This window comes from Heterodontus francisci, chromosome 43 (assembly GCF_036365525.1).
Source record: "Heterodontus francisci isolate sHetFra1 chromosome 43, sHetFra1.hap1, whole genome shotgun sequence".
Classification (NCBI taxonomy): Eukaryota; Metazoa; Chordata; class Chondrichthyes; order Heterodontiformes; family Heterodontidae; genus Heterodontus; species Heterodontus francisci.
Window position 1 is genome coordinate 31,075,436 of NC_090413.1, and position 22,365 is coordinate 31,097,800.

General features: G+C 47.0%; 1 protein-coding gene across 9 annotated transcripts in view; it reads left to right on the forward strand.

Annotated features, from left to right (window-relative positions):
• dnm2a (dynamin 2a) overlaps positions 1–22,365 on the forward strand; it is a 75,045-nt gene that overhangs the window by 44,771 nt on the left and 7,909 nt on the right. For 6 of the 9 annotated variants that reach the window (XM_068021375.1, XM_068021374.1, XM_068021368.1 and 3 more), the window contains exons 13-20: positions 6,922–6,973; positions 7,606–7,617; positions 9,446–9,559; positions 10,096–10,205; positions 10,680–10,791; positions 11,595–11,762; positions 19,606–19,841; positions 21,962–22,186. In XM_068021375.1, coding sequence (XP_067877476.1) covers positions 6,922–6,973; positions 7,606–7,617; positions 9,446–9,559; positions 10,096–10,205; positions 10,680–10,791; positions 11,595–11,762; positions 19,606–19,841; positions 21,962–22,186 — 1,029 coding nt within the window. The remainder of the gene's footprint in view (positions 1–6,921; positions 6,974–7,605; positions 7,618–9,445; positions 9,560–10,095; positions 10,206–10,679; positions 10,792–11,594; positions 11,763–19,605; positions 19,842–21,961; positions 22,187–22,365) is intronic. The other 3 variants (XM_068021372.1, XM_068021376.1, XM_068021371.1) reach the window with 1 other exon arrangement.

Sequence of the window (22,365 nt, forward strand, 5' to 3'; positions counted from 1 at the left end):
TGTCTATTTGTGCCCTCAGCTCATCAGCTTTATTTACTATACTCCTTGCATTTAAATAAATACCTTTTAACACTGCCAAATTCCTGTGCTGCACGCTTTTTAACCTTACCACTATTGCTCTCCTGTCTTTTCTCCTCCCTCCCTGCACAGCTGAGCCACCCATGGTGCTCTGGTCATGATTCTTGCTGCATTCTCCAGAGGAACCACCTCTCCCATCGGTACTCAGAACTGAATACTGGTTAGAAAGTGAGATGCTCTCCGGGGACTCCTGCATTACCTGTCTTCACCAGCTTGACTGTCTGGCAGCCACCCAGTCCCTCTCTGCCTGTGCTCTCTTAAGCTCCAGGGTGACGACCTCCTGAAACGTGCTATCCACGTAGTTCTGTACCTTGTGGATGCGCCACAGTGACTCCAGCTACCGCTCGTGTCCCGAAACCTGGAGCTCAAGCTTCTGTGGCCGCTGACGCTTCTTGCAGATGTGTTTGTCAAGGACACATGGTGTGTCCACGACTTCCCATATACCACAGGAGGTACATTCCACTTGGTCGAGTTGCCCTGCCATACCTTAGCTTTACAAACTAATTATTGCTAGTGTAATAAGTAGAATAACTTACCACTTACTTGCCAATCAGCTTCTTCCCCAGTACTGTGGAGGCTGAAAAAGCAGGAAAGAGACCAAAGAGCACCTCCTTCCCTTTGTCAGTAACATCCCTCACACACCAACTCACAGCCTCACACTCTGTCCAAACAGCACTTTTTAATTAGTAATTACTAATAAATTACCTGGAGGGATCAAGGACAGAATCTATTTAGTTAGAGTTAGGAAACAGTAGAGGTACCATTATACTAGGTGCATTCTTTAGGCAACTGACTGGTGGGAAAGGTGTAGAGGAACATATTTGCAAGAAAATTACGGTGAGGTATAGAAACTATGGAGCAGTGATAATGGGGAACTGCAATTATCCTATTATAGACTGGGGTAGTAATGTAAAGAGTTTCTGAAGTGTGTTCAGGAGAATTTTCTTAATCACTATGTTTCTGACCTGACGAAGAAGGTGGCGTTGCTGGATCCAGTTCTGGGGAATGAGGTGGCTCAAGTGTTATAGATTCTTAGAAAGTTTAAGGCACAGAAAGAGGCCAATTGGCCTATGTCTGTGCCGGCCGAAAAACGACCCACCTATTCTAATCTCACCTTCCAGCATTTGGTCCGTAGCCCTGCAGCTTATGGCACTTGAGGTGCATATCCAGACTCCTTTTGAATGAGTTGAGGGCTTCTGTCTCAACCACCCTTTCAGGCAGTGAGTTCCAGACCATCACCACCCTCTGGGTGAAAAAGTTTTTTCTCATCTCCCTTCTAATTTTTCTACCAATCACTTTAAATCTATGCCCCCTTGTCACTGACCTTTCTGCTAAGGTAAACAGACTCTTCACCTCCACTCTATCCAGGCCCCCCAAAATCTTGTATGTTTCTATCAGATCTCCCCTCATCCTTCTCTGTTCCAAGGAGAACAACTCCAGCCTATCCAGTCTTCCTTCATAGCTGCATTTTTCCAGTCCTGACAACATCCTTGTAAATCTCCTCTGTACCCTCTCCAGTGCAGTTACATCATTCCTGTAATGAGATGACCAGAACTTTTTTTAATCATTCATGGGATGTGGGCATAGTTGGCTAGACCAGCATTTATTGCCCATCCCTAATTGCCCTTGAGAAGGCGGTGGTGAGCTGCCGCCTTGAACCGCTACAGTCCACGTGAGGTAGGTACACCAACAGTGCTGTTAGGAAGGGGGTTCCAGGGTTTTGACCCAGTGACAGTGAAGGAACGGCAATATAGTTCCAAGTCAAGATGGTGTGTGACTTGGAGGGGAACTTACAGGTGTTGATGGTCCCATTCATTTGCTGCCCTTGTCCTTCTAGTTGGTAGAGGTTGCGGGTTTGGAAGGTGCTGTCTAAGGTGCCTTGGTGCGTTGCTGCAGTGCATCTTGTAGATGGTACACACTGCTGCTACTGTGTGTCGGTGGTGGAGGGAGTGAATGTTTGTGGATGGGGTGCCAATGAAGTGGGCTGCTTTGTCGTGGGTGGTGTCGAGCTTCTTGAGTGTTGGAGCTGCACCCATCCAGGCAAGTGGAGAGTATTCCATTACACTTTTGACTTGTGCCTTGTAGATGGTGGGCAGGCTTTGGGGAGTCAGGAGGTGAGTTAATTGCCACAGGATTCCTTGCCTCTGACCTGCTCTTGTAGCCACGGTATTTATATGGCTACTCCAGTTCAGTTTCTGGTTAATGGTTGCCTCTAGGATGTTGATAGTGGGGATTCAGCGATGGTAATGCCATTGAATGTTAAGGGGAGATGGTTATTGCCCGGCACTTGTGTGGCGCGAATGTTACTTGCCACTTATCAGCCCAAACCTGGATATTGTCCAGGTCTTGCTGCATTTCAACACGGACTGCTTCAGTATCTGAGGAGTCGCGAATGGTGCTGAATATTGTGCAATTATCAGCGAACATTCCCACTTATGATTGGAGGAAGGTCATTGATGAAGCAGCTGAAGATGGTTGGGCCAAGGACACTACCCTGAGGAACTCTTGCAGTGATGTCCTGGAGCTCAGATGATTGATCTCCAACAACCACAACCATGTTCCTTTGCGCTAGCTATGATTCCAACCAACAGAGTTTTCCCCCTGATTCCCATTGACTCAAGTTTTGTTAGAGCTCCTTGTTGCCATACACGATCAGATGCTGCCTTGATGTCACTCTCACCTCACCTCTTGAGTTCAGCTCTTTTTGTCCATGTTTGAACCAAGGCTGTAATGAGGTCAGGAGCTGAGTGGCCCTGGTGGAACCCAAATTGAATGTCACTGAGCAGGTTATTGCTAAGCAAGTGCTGCTTGATAGCACTGTCAGTGACACCTTCCATCACTTTACTGATGATTGAGTGTAGACTGAAGGGGCAGTAATTGGCTGGGTTGGACATGTCCTGCTTTTTGTGTCCAGGACATACCTGGGCAATTTTCCACATTGCCGGGTAGATGCCAGTGTTGTAGCTGTACTGGAACAGCTTGGCTAGGGGCGCGGCATGTTCTGGAGCATAGGTCTTCAGTACTGTTGCCGGAATATTGTCAGGGCTCATAGCCTTTGCATTATTCAGTGCCTTCAGTTGTCTCTTGATATCACGCGGAGTGAATCAAATTGTTTGAAGTCTGGCGTCTGTGATAGTTATAGAGAGATACAGCACCAAAACAGGCCCCTTGGCCCACTGAGTCCCTGCCGACCATCAACCACCCATTTATACTAATCCTACGTTAATCCCATTTTCCCTCTCACATCCCCACTTTTTTTTCCTCAATTCTCCTACCACCTACCTACACTAGGGGCAATTTTTATAATGGCCAATTTACCTATCAACCCACAAGTCTTTGGCTGTTGGAGGAAACCGGAGCATCCGGAGGAAACCCACGCAGTCACAGGGAGAACTTGCAAACTCCACACAGGCAGTACCCAGAATTGAACCGGGTCGCTGGAGCTGTGAGGCTGCGGTGCTAACCACTACGCCACTGTGCTGCTCGTGATGCTGGGAACTTCATGAGGACGCCGGGATGGATCATCAACTCGGCACTTCTGGCTGAAGATTGTTGCAGATGCTTCAGCCTTATCGTTTGCACTGATGTGCTGGGCTCCCCCATCATTGAGGGTGGGGATATTTGTGGAGCTACCTCCTGCAGTTAGTTGTTTAATTGTCCACCACCATTCACGACTGGATGTGGCAGGACTGCAGATCTTGGATCTGATCCATTGGTTATGGGATCGCTTAGCTCTGTCTATTGCATGCTGCTTACGCTGTTTGGCACACAGATAGTCCTGTGTTGTAGCTTCACCAGGTTGACGCCTCATTTTGAGGTATGCCTGGTGCTGCTCCTGGCATGCCCTCCTGCACTCTTCATTGAACCAGGGTTGGTCTCCTGGCTTGATGGTAATGGCACACAGTACTCAAGTTGTGGCCTAACCAATGAGTTATACAATTCCAGCATAACCTCCCTGCTCTTGTATTCTATACCTTGGCTAATAAAGGAAAAGATTCCATATGCCTCCTTCACCACCATATTGGTCTGTCCAGCTACCTTCAGGGATCTGTGCACATTCTCTCCAAGGTCCCTTACTTCCTCTACACTTCTCAGTATTTTCCCATTAACCATGTATTCCTTTGCCTTGTTTGACCTCCCCAAACACATCACCTCACACTTCTCCAAGTTGAGTTCCATTTGCCACTTTTTTGCCCATCTGACCACACCATCAATATCTTCCTGCAGCTATCCTCCTCGCTACCTACCACATGGCCAATCTTTGTGTCGCCCGCAAATGTCTTGATCTTTCCCCCTACGTTTACATCCAAATCGTTAATATACAAGACAAAAAGCAGGGATCCCAGTACTGAGCCCTGCAGCATGCCACTGGAAACAGCCGTCAACAATTACCCTTGCTTTTTTGCAACTGAGCAAATTTTGTATCCACCTTGCTGCATTTCCCTGGATCCCATGGGATTTTATTTTTTTAACCAGTCTGCCATGTGGGACATTGTCAGAAGCCTTGCTAAAATCAACTGCACTACCCTTATCTATCTTCCTTGTGACTACTTCAAAAAGTTTGATCAAGTTGGTCAAACAAGATCTTCCCTTAACAAATCCATGCTGACTATTCTTGATTAACCTGTGCCTTTCTAAGTGACAGTTTATCCTGCCTCTCAAAATAGATTCCAATAATTTGCCCACTACTGAGGTTAGACTGACTGGCCTGTAATTATTCAGTCTATCCTTCACTCCCTTTTTAAACAGAGGTACAACGTCAGCTCCAATCCTCCGGCACCACACCTGTATCCAGTGAGGATTGGAAAATGATGGTCAGACCTTCTGCGATTTCCCCTTTCGCTACTTTTAACAGCCTAGGATACATTTCATCTGGCCTTGGTGATTTATCAAGTTTCATGGATGCTATTCCCATTAATGCTTCCTCTCTCCTTATGTTTATCACATCCAATACTTCACACTCTTCCTCCTTAACTACAATATCTGCATCACCCCCCTCTTTTGTGAAGACAGATGCAAAGTATTCATTAAGAACCATACCAATATCTTCCGCTCCTACACATGGGTTACTTTTTTGGCCTTTTATGGGTTACTGAAAAAGTAATAAAAAGAGCAAAGGTAAATTATGAAAGAAAACCAGCGCAAAATATAAAAATGGAGAGCAAAAGCTTCTATAAGTATATTAAAGTGAAGAGAGTAGCTAAAGTGAATGTTGGTCCTTTGGAGGATGAGACGGGAGTTAATAGAGGGGAACACAGAAATGGCAGAGACACTAAATCAGTATTTTGCCTCCGTTTTCATGGAGAATGGTAAATGTTACACCCTTATTCAAAAAAGGGTGTACTGATGAGCCCAGCAACTACAGGCCAGTCGGTATAACCTAGATGGTGGGAAAGCTTTTAGAAACGGTAATCCGGGACAAAATTAACAGTCACTTGGACAAGTGTGGATTAATTTAGGAAAGCCAGCACAAATTTGTTAAAGGCAAATCGTGTTTAACTAAAATTTTTGATGAGGTAACAGAGAGGGTTGATGTGTACATGGACTTGATAAAGTGCCACATAACAGGTTTGCCAGCAAAGTCGAAACCTATGAAATAAACGGGACAGTGACAGCATGGATCCAAAGTTTGCTGGATGACAGGAAATTGAGAGCAATGGTGAGAGTTTGTTTTTCAGACTGGAGCATATTATCTAGTGGGATTCCCCAGGGATAGGTATGAGGACCACTTTTGACCTATATTAATGACCTAGACTTGGGTGTACAGGGCACAATTTCAAAATTTGTTGGTGCAGCAGCAGAACCTGGAAATATTGTGCACTGTGAGAAGGATAGTGATAGACTTCAAGAGTACATAGGCTGGCGAAATGGGTGAACAAGTAGCAGATGAAATTTAATGCAGAGAAGTATGAAGTGATTAATTTAAGAATGTGAAGAGATGATATAAAATAAAGGGTACAGAAGCAGAGGGACCTGGGGGTATATTTGCACAAATCATTGAAGATAATAGGGTAGGTTGAGAAAGCAGTAAATAAGGTATGCAGGCTCCTGGGCTTTAAATAGAGGCATAGAATACAAAAGCAAGGCAGTTATGATGAACCTTTATAAAACACTGAAGTATTGTGTCCGATTCTGGGCACAGCACTTACTTGGAAGGATGTGAAGGCTTTAGAGAGGGTGCAGAGAAGAATTAGGGAAATGATTCCGGGGATGAGGAACTCCAGTTACATCGGTAGATTGGAGAAGCTGGGCTGTTCTCCTTGGAGAGAAGGTTGAGAGGAGATTTGATAGAGGTGCTCAAAATCATGAGGGATCTGGACATATTAGATAGGGAGAAACTGTTCATGAAAGGTTCGAGAACATGGATTTAAAGTGATGAGGCAAAAGAAGCGAAAGCGATAAGAGGGAGCATTTTTACATAGTGAGTGTTTAGGATCGGGAATGCACTGTCTGAGAGTGTGGTGGAGGCAGGTTCAGTGTGTGTTTAGGATCTGGGATGCACTGTCTGAGAGTGTGGTGGAGGCAGGTTCAGTGAGTGTTTAGGATCTGGAATGCACTGTCTGAGAGTGTGGTGGAGGCAGGTTCAGTGTGTGTTTAGGATCTGGGATGCACTGTCTGAGAGTAGTGGAGGCAGATGCAATCATGGCTTTCAAAAGGGAATTGAATATGCACCTAAAAAGAGAAAATTTGCAGGGCTACAGGGAAACGGCAGGTGAGTTGGGACGAAGTAATTTGTGCTTACAGAGAGCCAGCGGGGATGTAATAGACTAAATGGCTGCCTATGCTGTAACCGTTCTGTGAATCTAGGTGTCAGGTTCTTATACAATTTGTTCTTTCCTCCAGTGCACAACAGAGGAGCAGCCAGTTAACGAAGAAACGAGCAATCCCAAACCAGGTAAGGACACAGTCAAGCCCTGTGCTAGTCTGTGGGAGGAGAGCAGTGCACCATGGGGGAAGCCTCTTGAAATAGTTTGATTTGCATGAGTGGGTGGTTGTGTAACATTTAGATTGAGTGCTTAGGTTTCATTATTAGTTTTCACTTAGATTGCATCAATTTAACCAAGTTTTGCTGAGTGTTGGAGTGGTGTTCACTAACTAGTCAGTTACTGCATTTAGTTAATGCAGGAGGAGTAAGATAGAGCTGGATGCTGCTTGTTGCCTCAGCTGACTCTGCCCCCTTCCTCCCTGCTCCTCCCTGTGCCCCTTACCTCCCTCCCTGTGCCTCTTCCCTCTCCCCTCCCCCACTGCCCCACCAGTGAATGCTGATTGGAGAATGGGACTGGGCTGCTACTTTGGGGAAACTGGTATGTGGTTCTAACTGGTATTGTAGTAAATGGGATATTTCTGGTGTATGAAACCTCGGCTGAGGTGAGCGTGTAATAACTGCATGTCATTTTGTTTTCTCTCTTTACTGACTGTTTGCTGCCACCTCTGCTCTCCGTCCCTTTTTACTCCAACCCTCCCTCACTCAATGCACTTTTTTTCATCTGATATTCCTGCCTCCCTTAAACTATAACACTGCTAAAGGGTGAGATTCTGGTAAGTACCGTTTGTGTTGTGTGTTGCTTCGTTTAGTTGGTTTGAATTTGTCTGGTGATAGAGTTTAGATTGGGGGATGTTCAGTAAACACTGCCCACGTCCAGCCATTGCTGAAATAATTTTCTCTTGGGTTTCTGTCTTTTCCTCTGCTGTTGTAATCAGATTCGATTATCCAACTGTTCAAATCCTTTCATCAGATAAAATGAAAGCCCAGATCAACTTGAATCATGTTTTGTTGCTTTTGCTCCTGTATCTGGTGATGGTTTAGGCTCCATTAGGCTGGCAATTCATTGATCGGCTGCTTCCCTGGCAGCCAGTGGAATGATGCATCTGTGGTCAGATTAATGTTCAGCTTTCTGTCCTTCCTTTATTGACCTGCCTCCTGATGGGAGGCTGGGCTCCTGCAGGTGAGTTATCAGTCTGGCGCTCACCACCATTGACTGGTTTCTGTTTGACTGTGCAGGTGGCCACTGATTGAAGAATTGTCTCGTCACTGAATTCGGTGTCATTTTATTTGATTGTCATCGATCACAAGGCCTCTATCCTAAAAAAAAAACTAATCCCAAAATTCAGCATCTCCCCCCACCCCCTCGCCCCGGCCCCCCCCCCCCCCCTCGCCTCGGGGCTCCCCCTCTGCCCTCCCCACCTCACCCCGGCCTCCCCACCTCGCCCCGGCACTCCACCCCAGCCCTCCCCCCGGCCCTCGCCCCTGCCCCCCCCCCCGGACCCCTTCTCTCCACCCCCCCCCCCCCCCCCCCCCTTGATTTGTTCAGTATAGGGCTTGATCTGCATGAAGGGTTTCAGTCTGTGAACCAGTCATCCTGTTAATTTGCAGTCTTAACCACGTCTGTGTTTCAACACCTTTTTGAAAATGACCCTATGAAAGCTGGTGTATTGATATGGGAACAGAGATGTCTGTGCTGTGAAAGGAATAGCCCTCTGAGGTTGAGGGGTTGTTCAGAGTTAGAGATGGGATGACTGTGGCTGAGGTAGCTGACTAACAAAGTTTGTTTTGAATTAACCCGTTCGTTTTGTGTAACTTGTCTCTGTAAAATTACCAGGCATTGATCTGGCTTTCCGCTTCCCAGATTTCATGCTGGAACTGCAGCCGCATTTTGGTAGTGGGATTTGTCCACATCTTGCATGGGTTTTTGCTCCAGCTGCAGGGGGCAAGTTTATAAACTAGTCTGGCTAACTGTGATGTGTCATCGCTTCCTAATTAGCTCTGTATCTGTGAAGCTTCTCAGAGTGCTGTACTGGGTAGAATCTGACTGGCAGTAGGAGGTGCCACCGCCCCAGCCCTGCCTTATGCCCTGCCTTATGCCCTGCACACCCACCCCCACTTCAACTTGGGGTCCTGTGCGCCCTCCCCCCCGCTTGCCTTTGGGCTCCAAGCGCTCCTCTCTTTTCCCCCCCCCCCCCCCCCTTGCCTTTGGGTCCTGTGTGCCCCCCCCCCTTCCCCACCTTGCCTTCAGGCCCCTTGTTCTCTCTTTTCCCCCCCCCCCCCCCCCCCACCACATTGCCTTGGGGCTTTGCGCATCCTCCCCCTGCTCACCTTGGGGTCCTGTGCGCCCTTTTCTTCCCCCCCCCCCCCGCCGCTTGCCTTTGGGCTCCATGTGCCCTTCCCCCCCCCTTGCCTTTGGGTCCTGTTCGCCCCTCCCTCCCTTCGCCCCCCCCCCCCACCACCACCTTGCCTTCAGGCCCCTTGTTTCCCCCCCCCAGGCCTTGTGGCCCCGCGCACCCTTCATACCCCCCTTGCCTTGGGGCCCCGAGGGCGTTGGGGTGATGTGCCGTCTCTCTCACTCATTATTTTGCTTACTGTTTGCAGGTTATCCGCAGGGGCTGGATCACCATCAACAACATTAGCATCATGAAGGGTGGGTCCAAGGAATACTGGTTTGTGCTAACAGCGGAGTCACTGTCCTGGTACAAAGATGAAGAGGTGAGCAGATCTGACCGTTTCTCATTGTTCTCATTTATATTTTGAATTAAATTGTTGAGGAGAGGGTCTGCGGGCTTCTGGAATTTGGCTTTAGATTATCCTGTGTATAAATCTACTGTAGCCATGAACCTCCCTCCCATGTGGGTTCATAACCTGATCTCGATTCTGGGCAGTGATTATCAGATTCGCACTCCTTCGTGTTTGTGTGGTGGGCACTTGCCTGCTCTGCATGCGTCGCTCCCCACCCACCAACCCCCCCCCAAAAAAACCTGCCCCAAACCCCCTTTCTACTCTAGGCCCCCTCACACCCAGCTGCTTTGATTAAGCTTTCGGTCACCTGCACCCATGGAGCCTCTCACCTGCAATCTTTGATCTATCCCCACTTTCCCTCAGGCCTTTGAAGAACCCTGGGGATATTTCTCGATAGGATTTCTTAAAGGGACTGTGTAGATGTAAGTTTGATGAGGGGCCTGCTGTGGAAGCTGAGTCTGGCAGCATGATGGAAGGGTTTTCTGATGGTTGTGTGAATGTTACAGGAGAAGGAAAAGAAATACATGCTGCCACTCGATAACCTGAAGCTGAAGGACGTGGAGAAAGGTTTCATGTCCACTAAGCACGTCTTTGCAATCTTCAACACAGAGCACAGGTCAGTACTTGCCAATTGGCCAGCTGCTGCTTGCCTGTCTCCAACCCAACATCCAGTGACGGGTGAGGGATACTGGGAAAGGGGGGAGTAAAGTGCTTGGGGCATTGTGTGGTGGGGTAGTGGGGAGAACGATACCTGCTCTGGTTAGTACGTTATCCATGAACCCCAGGTCCAATCCAGAAACTGTCTGCACTTGAGATTTTTGGCTGAGATCTCATTGAGTCAATCCAGTCGTGTGAGGATGAAGGCGCTTAGTCCCTTTCCTTCAGACCTTGTGAGAATTGCCCAGCTATTGCTGAGCTTTCTATCTTCTATGTGTCTGGAGCGGTCATGGAGTCTACATTGGAAATTAAAATGGGACCTTGTCTGTTGCTGCTTAAAGCTTCCATCACCCGTTAGCCCAGTGTAATGAACTCTGTTCCTAGTGTCTGTTGCTGGATGAGTGTTTAGTATTGACAGTCTCTTCCTCTCTAGGAATGTTTATAAGGACTATCGGCAGATCGAGCTGGCTTGTGAGTCCCAGGAGGATGTGGACAGTTGGAAAGCATCATTCCTGAGGGCGGGGGTCTATCCGGAGAGGGAGAATGTAAGTTTCAACTGTTTGTGACAGTCTCACCTCTGAGCCAGGAAACTGGGATTGCTGTCACCTCTTGTGTTACTGCATGTGTTAATCTTGTGTAAAAGTAGCTGTTCCTTCACACCTGATATCTCTATTCACTCGGACAAGGGCCCTAGAAACCCAGCGTGTTCTGACATGCAGGGGAGTGGAAATCTGGAACTCTTCCCCAAAAGGCTGTGGATACTGGGGGAACAAAAGCTTTAAGACTGGAATCGATTGCTTTTTATTGGGAAGGGTATTGAGGAATATGGAGCGAAGGCAAAGTAGGGTTGAGGTTCAGGTCACCTATGATTTGATTGAATGGTAGAGTATCTCGTGAGTTTGAATGGCTTCCTCCTGTTCCTGTACATGTTCCCATTGGGGGGAGGATGCCTTGTCCAAATGTTGGAGGCTCCAATATTATTTAGAATGGCTCAGTAGGTAAATGCACATGGCACAGTACTGAGTCATGCAGAACCAGTGAGCCTTCAGTTCCATGGCCTGTGTGCTGTTCAATTAGTTCAGTTGGGACTGTGTTTGTCTGGGAGTGACAGATTTGTTATGGTTTATTGTCCAGTGACCCTGGCTATAAAGTGTGAGCTTCATCGTTGCATACCCTGCTGACACACTTGATTTGAACTAGCACTGGAGGGTGAGTGCCCACAGGCTAGGATCCCAGCAAGGGGTTAACATCTTGAGAGGGCAGAGAGTTTCAGCTCCTGTGCATGCTGGTGTTGGGGGATGTGCAGCATGGAATCACTCCTGACCTAACTGTTGGTGACGCTCTGTAGGCTGAGAATGATGAGGGGGGCAGCAGTCCGGACACGTTTTCCATGGACCCTCAGCTGGAGCGACAGGTGGAGACGATCCGCAACTTGGTGGATTCCTACATGGGGATCGTCAATAAATCGATCAGGGATCTGATGCCAAAGACCATCATGCACCTCATGATCAACAATGTAAGTTTTGCTGTGGATGTTTGAGGGGAAGGAGAAATCTTGGGTCAGTGGAAAATTTCTTTTGTCATTTAAACTGTTAAATTCTTTGTTGCCCTCCATGGCCCTTCTAGGGGCTGTCCTGCAGTTTATGGAGAGTAGAATGTGGGAGCTGGCCAGGACAGTTTTGGAATAGTCAAGTCTGGAGGTGGCAAAGACGGGGATGAGGGTTTTAGCGGCAGATGGACCCAGGTAGAGATGTTGACGGGTCATGTAATGGAGGTGGATGTAGATGGGCTTGAAAGAGAGGACATAGGGTTAGAAGCTCAGCTCAGGTCAAATGGGAGCCAAGGTTTTGAACAATCTGGTTCAACATGAGTCATTGGGGGGTGGGATGGAATTGGTGGAGGGGTGGACAGAGGAGGGAATGAGGAGGGGTTGGGGGGGTTGTTTGGAGGCAGGAGGTTGGGTAGAGGGAAAAGACTTGCATTTATATGAGAGGGAGACAGTGAGCAGCGGGAGCAGAGCTTTAAAAAGCTTGTCAAGGATGACATTGGTGCAATAGTTAGAGATGACCTTGGTTCAGGAGATCAGGATGTAGAATCAATTTGGGTGGAGATGAAGAATAGTAGGGGAAAGAGGTCACTAGTGGGAGTGGTCTATAGGCCTCCTAATAGTAATCGCAATGTAGAATGAAGTATCCAAGAAGAAATATTGGGTGCTTGTGATAAAGGGATGGCGCAGTGGTTAGCACCGCAACCTCACAGCTCCAGCGACCCGGGTTCGATTCTGGGTACTGCCTGTGTGGAGTTTGCAAGTTCTCCCTGTGTCTGCGTGGGTTTCCGCCGGGTGCTCCGGTTTCCTCCCACAGCCAAAGACTTGCAGGTTGATAGGTAAATTGGCCATTGTAAATTGCCCCTAATGTAGGTAGGTGGTAGGAGAATGGTGGGGGTGTGGTAGAGAATATGGGGTTAATGTAGGATTAGTATAAATGGGTGGTTATTGGTCGGCACAGACTCGGTGGGCCGAAGGGCATGTTTCAGTGCTGTATCTCTAAATAAATAAATAAATAAAAATATTCATGGGTGATTTAATCTACATATAAACTGTAAAAATCAGATTGGCAATAGCAGCCTGGATGAGGAGTTCATAGAATGCTTTTGAGATAGTTTCTTAGAGCAGCACATTCTGGGACAAACCAGAGAGCAGGTTATTAGTTTTGGTTTTGTGTAACGTGACCGGATTAATTCATGACCTCAGAGTAAAGGCACCTCTAGGTAGCAGCGACCACAATATGATTGAATTTTACTTCCAGTTTGAAAGAGAGAAGAGTGGGTCTAAGACTAGTATTTTAAGTTTAAATAAGGACAGCTATGTGGGCATGAAAGCTGAGCTAGCTGAAGTGAACTGGGTTACTAGGCTAGGAGATAGATCAAAAGAGAAGCAGTGGCAGACATTTAAGGGGATATTTCAGAATACTCAAAATAAGTATATTCCTACTATAAAGAAAAATTCTAAGGGGAGGACACACCAACCGTGGTTAACTAAAGAAGTTCAGGAAAGCATCAGACTTAAGGAAAAAGCGTATAATTGTGCAAAGATGAGTGGCAGGTCAGATGATTGGTCAGAATAGCAAGAATGGCAGAGAATGACTGAACGGTTAATCAGGAGAAAGAAATTAGAGTATGAGAGGAAGCTAGCTAGAAATGTAAAAACGGATAGCAAGAGTTTCTACAGGTATTTAAAAAGAAGAGTAAGTAAAGTGAATGTTGGTCCTCTGGAGAGTGAGAATGGGGAGTTAATAGATAATAAGGAAATGGCGGATGAAGTGAACAAATATTTTGCTTATGTCTTCACTATAGAGGATACAAAAAACATTCCAGTAATAGCTGTAAATCAGCTGGAAGGAAGAGAGGAACTTGGTGAAATTACAATCACCAGGGAAGCGATACTGACCAAACTCATGAAGCTGTGAGCTGACAAATCCCCAGGTTCTGATGGGCTTCATCCTAGGGTCTTAAAAGAGGTGGCTAATGAGGTAGTAGATGCGTTGGTGTTAATTTTTCAAAATTCGCTAGATTCTGGAAAGGTTCCATCAGACTGGAAAGTAGTAAATATAAACCCTCGATTCAAGAAGGGGGTTGGGAGGTAGAAAACAGGTAACTATAGGCCAGTTAGCTTGACGTCTGTCATGGGGAAGGTGTTAGAATCGATCATTAAGGAGGTTATAGCTGGGCACTTAGAAAAACTCAAGGTAATTGGGAATAGTCAGCATGGTTTTGTGAAAGGGAAATCATGTTTAACCAATTTATTGGAGTTCTTTGAAGGAGTAACATGTGCTGTGGATAAAGGGGAGCATGTTGACGTACTGTACTTGGATTTTCAGAAGGCATTTGACAAGATGCCACATAAAAGGTTATTGCGCAAAATAGGAGCTCGTGGTGTAGGGGGTAACATATTAGCATGGATAGAAGATTGGCCGCAGGCAGAAAACAGAGAGTTTGCATAAATGAGTCCTTTTCTGATTGGCAGGATGTGACTAGTGGAGTCTCACGGGTCTGTGCTGGGGCCTCAACGTTTTACAATTTATATCAATGACTTTAGATGAGGGAAGCGATGGCTTGGTAGCTAAATTTGCAGATGGCACAAAGATAGGTCGGAAAGTATGCTGTGAAGAGGACATGAGGTTGCAGACCGATTATAGATGGGTTGAGTGAGTGGGCAAAAATCTGGCAGAGGGAGTATAATATGGGAAAATGTGAAGTTATTCACTTTGGCAGGAAGAATAAAAAAGCAGAGTATTACTTAAACAGAGAACAACTGCAGAATTCTGAGGTGCAGAGGGATCTAGGTGTTCCAGTACATGAGTCACAAAAGGTTAGTATTCAGGTACAGCAAGTCATCAATAAGGCTAATGGAATGCTATCCTTTATTACGAGAGGAATTGAAAATAAAAGTAAGGATTTTATGCTTCAGTTATACAGGGCATTGAACATAGAACATTACAGCGCAGTACAGGCCCTTCGGCCCTCGATGTTGCGCTGACCTGTGAAACCATCTGACCTAAACTATTCCATTTTCATCCATATGTCTATCCAATGACCACTTAAATGCCCTTAAAGTTGGCGAGTCTACTACTGCTGCAGGCAGGGCGTTCCACGCCCCTACTACTCTCTGAGTAAAGAAACTACCTCTAACATCTGTCCTATATCTATCACCCCTCAACTTAAAACTATGTCCCCTCATGTTTGCCATCACCATCCGAGGAAAAAGACTCTCACTATCCACCCTATCTAACCCTCTGATTATCTTATATGTCTCTATTAAGTCACCTCTCCTCCTCCTCCTCTCTAATGAAAACAACCTAAAGTCCCTCAGCCTTTCCTTGTAAGACCTTCCCTCCATACCAGGCAACATCCCAGTAAATCTCCTCTGCACCCTTTCCAAAGCTTCCACATCCTTCCTATAATGCGGTGACCAGAACTGCACGCAATACTCCAGGTGCGGCCTCACCAGAGTTTTGTACAGCTGCAGCATGACCTCGTGGCTCCGAAACTCGATCCCCCTACTAATAAAAGCTAACACACCATATGCCTTCTTAACAGCCCTATTAACCTGGGTGGCAACTTTCAGGGATTTATGTACCTGGACACCAAGATCTCTCTGCTCATCTACACTACCAAGAATCTTCCCATTAGCCCAGTACTCTGCATTCCTGTTACTCCTTCCAAAGTGAATCACCTCACACTTTTCCGCATTAAACTCCATTTGCCATCTCTCAGCCCAGCTCTGCAGCCTATCTATGTCCCTCTGTAACCTACAACATCCTTCGGCAAAATCCACAACTCCACCAACCTTCGTGTCATCCGCAAATTTACTAACCCACCCTTCTACACCCTCATCCAGGTCATTGATAAAAATGACAAACAGCAGTGGCCCCAAAACACATCCTTGCGGTACACCACTAGTAACTAAACTCCAGGATGAACATTTGCCATCAACCACCACCCTCTGTCTTCTTTCAGCTAGCCAATTTCTGATCCAAAGCACTAAATCACCTTCAATCCCATACTTCCGTATTTTCTGCAATAGCCTACCGTGGGGAACCTTATCAAACGCCTTACTGAAATCCATATACACCACATCCACTGCTTTACCCTCATCCACCTGTTTGGTCACCTTCTCAAAAACTCAATAAGGTTTGTGAGGCACGACCTACCCTTCACAAAACCGTGCTGACTATCGCTAATGAAGTTATTCTTTTCAAGATGATTATAAATCCTGTCTCTTATAACCTTTTCCAACATTTTACCCACAACCGAAGTAAGGCTCACAGGTCTATAATTACCAGGGCTGTCTCTACTCCCCTTCTTGAACAAGGGGACAACATTTGCTATCCTCCAGCCTTCCGGCACTATTCCTGTCGACAATGGCGACATAAAGATCAAGGACAAAGGCTCTGCAATCTCCTCCCTGGCTTCCCAGAGAATCCTCGGATAAATCCCACCTGGCCCAGGGGACTTATCTATTTTCACACTTTCCAAAATTGCTAACACCTCCTCCTTGTGAACCTCAATCCCATCTAGCCTAGTAGTCTGTATCTCAGTATTCTCCTCGACAACATTTTCTTTCTCTACTGTAAATACTGACGAAAAATATTCATTTAACGCTTCCCCTATCTCCTCTGATTCCACACACAACTTCCCACTACTAGCCTTGATTGGCCCTAATCTAGCTCTAGTCATTCTTTTATTCCTGATATACCTATAGAAAGCCTTAGGGTTTTCCTTGATCCTATCCGCCAATGACTTCTCGTGTCCTCTCCTCGCTCTTCTAAGCTCTCCCTTTAGATCCTTCCTGGCTAGCTTGTAACTCTCAAGCGCCCTAACTGAGCCTTCACGTCTCATCCTAACATAAGCCGCCTTCTTGCTCTTGACAAGCGCTTCAACTTCTTTAGTAAACCACGGCTCCCTCGCTCGACAACTTCCTCCCTGCCTGACAAGTACATACTTATCAAGGACACGCAGTAGCTGCTCCTTGAATAAGCTCCACATTTCGATTGTGCCCATCCCCTGCAATTTCCTTCCCCATCCTACGCATCCTAAATCTTGCCTAATCGCATCATAATTTCCTTTCCCCCAGCTATAATTCTTGCCCTGCGGTATATACCTGTCCCTGGCCATCGCTAAGGTAAACCTAACCGAGTTGTGATCACTATCACCAAAGTGCTCACCTACATCTAAATCTAACACCTGGCCGGGTTCATTACCCAGTACCAAATCCAATGTGGCATCGCCCCTGGTTGGCCTGTCTACATACTGTGTCAGAAAACCCTGCTGCACACACTGGACAAAAACTGACCCATCTAATGTACTCGAACTATAGTATTTCCAGTCAATATTTGGAAAGTTAAAGTCCCCCATAACAACTACCCTGTTACACTCGCTCCTGTCGAGAATCATCTTCGCTATCCTTTCTTCTACATCTCTGGAACTATTTGGAGGTCTATAGAAAACTCCCAACAGGGTGACCTCTCCTCTCCTGTTTCTAACCTCGGCCCATACTACCTCAGTAGATGAGTCCTCAAACGTCCTTTCTGCCGCCGTAATACTCTCCTTGATTAACAATGCCACACCCCCCGTCTTTTACCATCTTCTCTGTTCTTACTGAAACATCTAAATCCCGGAACCTGCAACATCCATTCCTGTCCCTGCTCTACCCATGTCTCCGAAATGGCCACAACATTGAGATCCCAGGTACCAACCTATGCTGCAAGCTCACCCACCTTATTCCGGATGCTCCTGGCGTTGAAGTAGACACACTTTAAACCAAGTTCTTGCTTGCCAGTGCCCTCTTGCGTCCTTGTAACCTTATCCCTGACCTCACTGCTCTCAACATCCTGTACACTGGAACTACAATTTAGGTTCCCATTCCCCTGCTGAATTAGTTTAAACCCCCCCGAAGAGCACTAGCAAATCTCCCCCCCCCACCCCCAAGGATATTGGTACCCCTCTGGTTCAGGTGAAGACCATCCTGTTTGTAGAGGTCCCACCTACCCCAGATAGAGCCCCAATTATCCAGGAAACCAAAACCCTCCCTCCGACACCATCCCTGCAGCCACGTGTTCAACTCCTCTCTCTCCCTATTCCTCGCTTCGCTAGCACGTGGCATGGGCAACAACCCAGAGATAACAACTCTGTTTGTTCTCGCTCTAAGCTTCCACCCTAGCTCCCTGAATTTCTGCCTTAAATCCCCATCTCTCTTCCTACCTATGTCGTTGGTGCCTATGTGGACCACGACTTGGGGCTGCTCCCCCTCCCCCTTAAGGATCCCAAAAACACTATCCGAGACATCACGAACCCTGGCACCTGGGAGGCAACACACCAACAGTGAGTCTCTCTCGTTCCCACAGAACCTCCTATCTGTTCCCTTAACTATGGAGTCCCCAATGACTAATGCTCCGCTCCTCTTCCCCTTCCCTTCTGAGCAACAGGGACAGACTCTGCGCCAGAGACCTGTACCCCATTGCTTACCCCTGGTAAGTCGTCCCCCCCCCACCAAACAGTATCCAAAATGGTATACCGAGACCACATCTCTAATACTATGCAGTTTTGGTCTCCTTATTTAAGGAAGGATGTAAATGCGTTGGAGGCGGTTTAGAGGAGGTTTACTAGATTGATACCTAGAATAAGCGGGTTGTCTTATGAGGAAAGGTTGGACAGACTGGGCTTGTTTTCACTGGAGTTTAGAAGAGTGAGGGAAGATCTGATTGAAGTATAGAAGATCCTGAACGGTCTTGACAAGGTGGATGTGGAAAGGATGTTCCCTCTTGTGGGTGATTCCAGAACTGGGGAGCACAGTTTGAAAATTAGGGGTCGATCTTTTAGGACAGAGACGTGGAGAATTATTTTCTTTTAAATTCTGTGTCTCAGAAGGTGGTGGAGGCGGGGTCATTGAATATTTTTAAGGTGGAGGTAGATAGAAGCTTGTTAGGCAAGGGAATCAAAGATTATCGGGGGTGGAATTCGAGACAGAAACAGATCAGCCATGATCATCATAAATGGCAGAGCAGGCTCGACGGGCTGAATGGCCTACTTCTCCTAATTCATATGGTTGTATATAGCATCTTTCACAACCACTGGACATCTCAGTGCTTTACAATAAAATACTTCTGAAGTACAGTCACTGTTGCAATGTAGAAAGCGCGACAGCCAATTTGCACACAGCAAGATCCCACAAACAGCAGTCTGATGATGACCAAATAATCTCTCTTTGTGATTAAATAAAAGCAAAATTCTGCAGATGCTGGAAATCTGAAATAAAAACAGAAAATGCTGGAAATACTCAGGTCTAGCAGCCTCTGTGGAGAGAGAAGCAGAATTAACATTTCAGGTCACAGACCTTTCATATTTTATAATCTGTTTTAGAGATGTTGATTGAGGGATAGAAATTGGCCAGAACACCAGAGAGAACCCCCCTACTCTTTGAAGTAGTGCCGTGGGATCTTTTACATCCACCCGAGCAGGCAGATAGGGCCTTGGTTTAACATCACATCCGAAAGATGGCACCTCCAACACTCACCGTACTGCACTGGAATGTCAGCCTTGATTTTTGAGCTGAAGTCCTGGAGTGGGACTTGAACCTTGTGACTCAGGCAAGAGTGCGACCAACTGAGGAGGGTTGGGATTGGGAAGGTGTTGGTGTCAGGCTGAAAATGATCGCCTGAGCTAATCCACTTCTGGTCAGCACAATGTTCAGTGCGGGTCTCTAGCTCTCACTGCAACTGTGGCTATGGGTGGGGTGGCAGATCCTATTCAGTGAGGGAGGGACTACACACCAAGGGTGAGAGCTGTTTTTCTTCTGACAGACCAAGGACTTTATCCACTCGGAGTTACTTGCCTTCCTGTACTCATCCACGGACCAAAGCAGCTTAATGGAGGAGTCGGCTGAGCAAGCGCAGAGACGCGATGAAATGCTACGAATGTATCACGCCATCAAAGAAGCTCTCCGCATCATCGGGGACATCAGCACCACCACCATCACCGCACCCCTGCCTCCTCCAGTTGATGACTCCTGGCTCTCCGTCCAGTCAGGGGGACACAGGTAAGCAGACGTGGAGGGTGATAGGACTGAGAGTCTGGGCTGGGTGGCAGGGTGCAGGGGAGTGAAGTGTACAGGTTAGTCTGACGGCAGCCCTGGTCCCCTCCACTTGCCCAGCTATAAAGTCTCATTAATCGTCGCTGTGTGGCTCTCCCTGGACTCCCCATGCCCCTTGACTTCCTACCCACTGCGTGCCACTCTCAGCACCCTCTTGCCCCACCTCACTGTCCCCCCTCCAAATGTGGTTACTGTCCCTGAGTATGCCCTGTCCCACCAGCAGGACAGACCCACCAGAGGTGGTGGCACAGTGGTGTACAGTCAGGAGGGAGTGGCCCTGGAAGTCTTCAACATTTACTCCAGACCCCATGAAGTCTCATGGCATCAGGTCAAACACGGGCAAGAAATCCTCCTGCTGATTACCATCTACCACCCACCCTCAGCTGATGAATCAGTACTCCTCAGTGTTGAACACCACTTGGAGGAAGCACTGAGGGTAGCAAGTGCATAGAATGTACTCTGGGTGGGGGACTTCTATGTCCAACACCAAGAGTGGCTAGGTAGCTCCAGGTATTCGTCTCGTAAACCTTCTCTGAACTGCTTCCAACGCATTTACATCCTTCCTTAAATAAGGAGACCAGTACTGTACACAGTACTCCAGATGTGGTCTCACCAATGCTCTATAACTGAAGCATAACATCCCTACTTTTGTATTCAATTCCCCTCAAGATAAACAATAACATTCTATTAGCTTTCCTAGTTACTTGCTATACCTGCATACTAACCTTTTGCTATTCGTGCACTCGGACACCTAGATCCCTCTGCATCTCAGAGCTCTGCAATCTCTCACCATTTAGATGATATGCTTTTTTATTCTTCCTGCCAAAATGGACAATTTCACATTTTCCCACATTATACTCCATTTGCCAGGTCTTTGCCCACTCACTTAACCTATCTATATCCCTTCGTAGCCTCCTTAAGTCCTCTTCCAACCTATCTTTGTGTCATCAGCATATTTAGCAACCATACCTTCGGTCCCTTCATCTAAGTCATTTATATAAATTGTAAAAAGTTGAGGCCCCAGCACAGATCCCTGTGGCAACACCACTCGTTACATCTTGCGAACCAGAAAATTACCCATTTATGCCTACTCTCCGTTTCCTGTTAGCTAACCAATCTTCTATCCATGCCAAAATGTTATTCCCTTTTACTTTTTAATATCTATAGAAACTCTTCGTATTTTGTTTTTATATTTCTAGCTAGCTTTCACGCATACTCTAATTTTTCTCTCCTCGTTAATCTTGTAGTCATTCTTTGCTGTTTTTTATATTCTGTCCAATCTTCTGACCTGCCTCCCATCTTTGCGCAATTATATGCCTTTAGGTTTGATACTGTCTTTAACATTTTAGTTAACCACGGATGGTGGGTCCTCCCCTGCTACAGGTGGTGAGAGAACCAATAAGAGGGTAAAAACCTACTTGACCTCGTCCTCACCAGTCTATCTGTCGCAGATGCAGCTGTCCTTTATAGTATTGATAGGAGTGCCCACCGCACAGTCCTTGTGGAGACAAAGTCCTGTCTTCACATTGAGGACACCCACTATTGTGTTGAGAAACTCCCTCCTTACACCACAGGACTACAATTGTTTAAGAAGGCAGCTCACCACCACCACCTCGAGGCCAATTAGGGATGGGTAGTAAATGCTGGCCTAGCCAGCGATGCTCACATCCCATGAAGGAAAAAAAAACGCTGTCTTCCTCCTTGAAGCAGTCACGTTAGTCAGATCCTGTTTCTGAGAAGCTCAACTGCACTCAATGTGCTGTAAACTGTCCCCATTTTACATTCCAGCTGCTTGTGTTTATAGCTCAAACTGATCCAGCTCATAGCTGCCAGGACTCACCAACAGCTTCAAGTGCAAGGCAGCTTGCATCAATGCAGAACTTTTCTGCTTCTTAACTCTGGGTGGGAGGGGTGTCGTTGAGGAGGGATTGCAGGTGGGAGGGGTGGCTTTGCTGTGTGGGGGTGGGTGGGGGATGAGGGGGTGGGGTCTGTGTATAAACTGTAATGTTGCACATTGTTTGGGAGGTTGGATTGTAATTGAAGTTTCTGGTTTGTTTCTCCCATAGTCCAACACCTCAGCGCAGACCCCACTCTGCAGTGGGCCCACCAGGACGACCTCCCGGGGTTCGGGGACAGACTCCAGGCCCTATGTTAATGCCAACTCCTATGGCGAGTTTTGGAGCTCCTCCCATTCCCTCCAGGCCTGTTCCCACTAATGATGCCTTTGGGGCACCACCTCAGATTCCTTCCAGGCCAGCGCGTATCCCACCTGGCCCTCCCGGGCTGCCCAGGTATGTCTCAACTTCAGCCCACCCTGCTTATTAGACGGTGCAGGGGACAGGCATGTATGGTGTGTGTGTGTGTGAGGGATTGAGGGTGGTAAGTGGGAGTGTGAGGTCTGTGTGTGCATGCTTGCATCTCACTCTGGCTTCTGGCAATTGCCTGTTTGTTCAATCTGCTGCCATTCTGC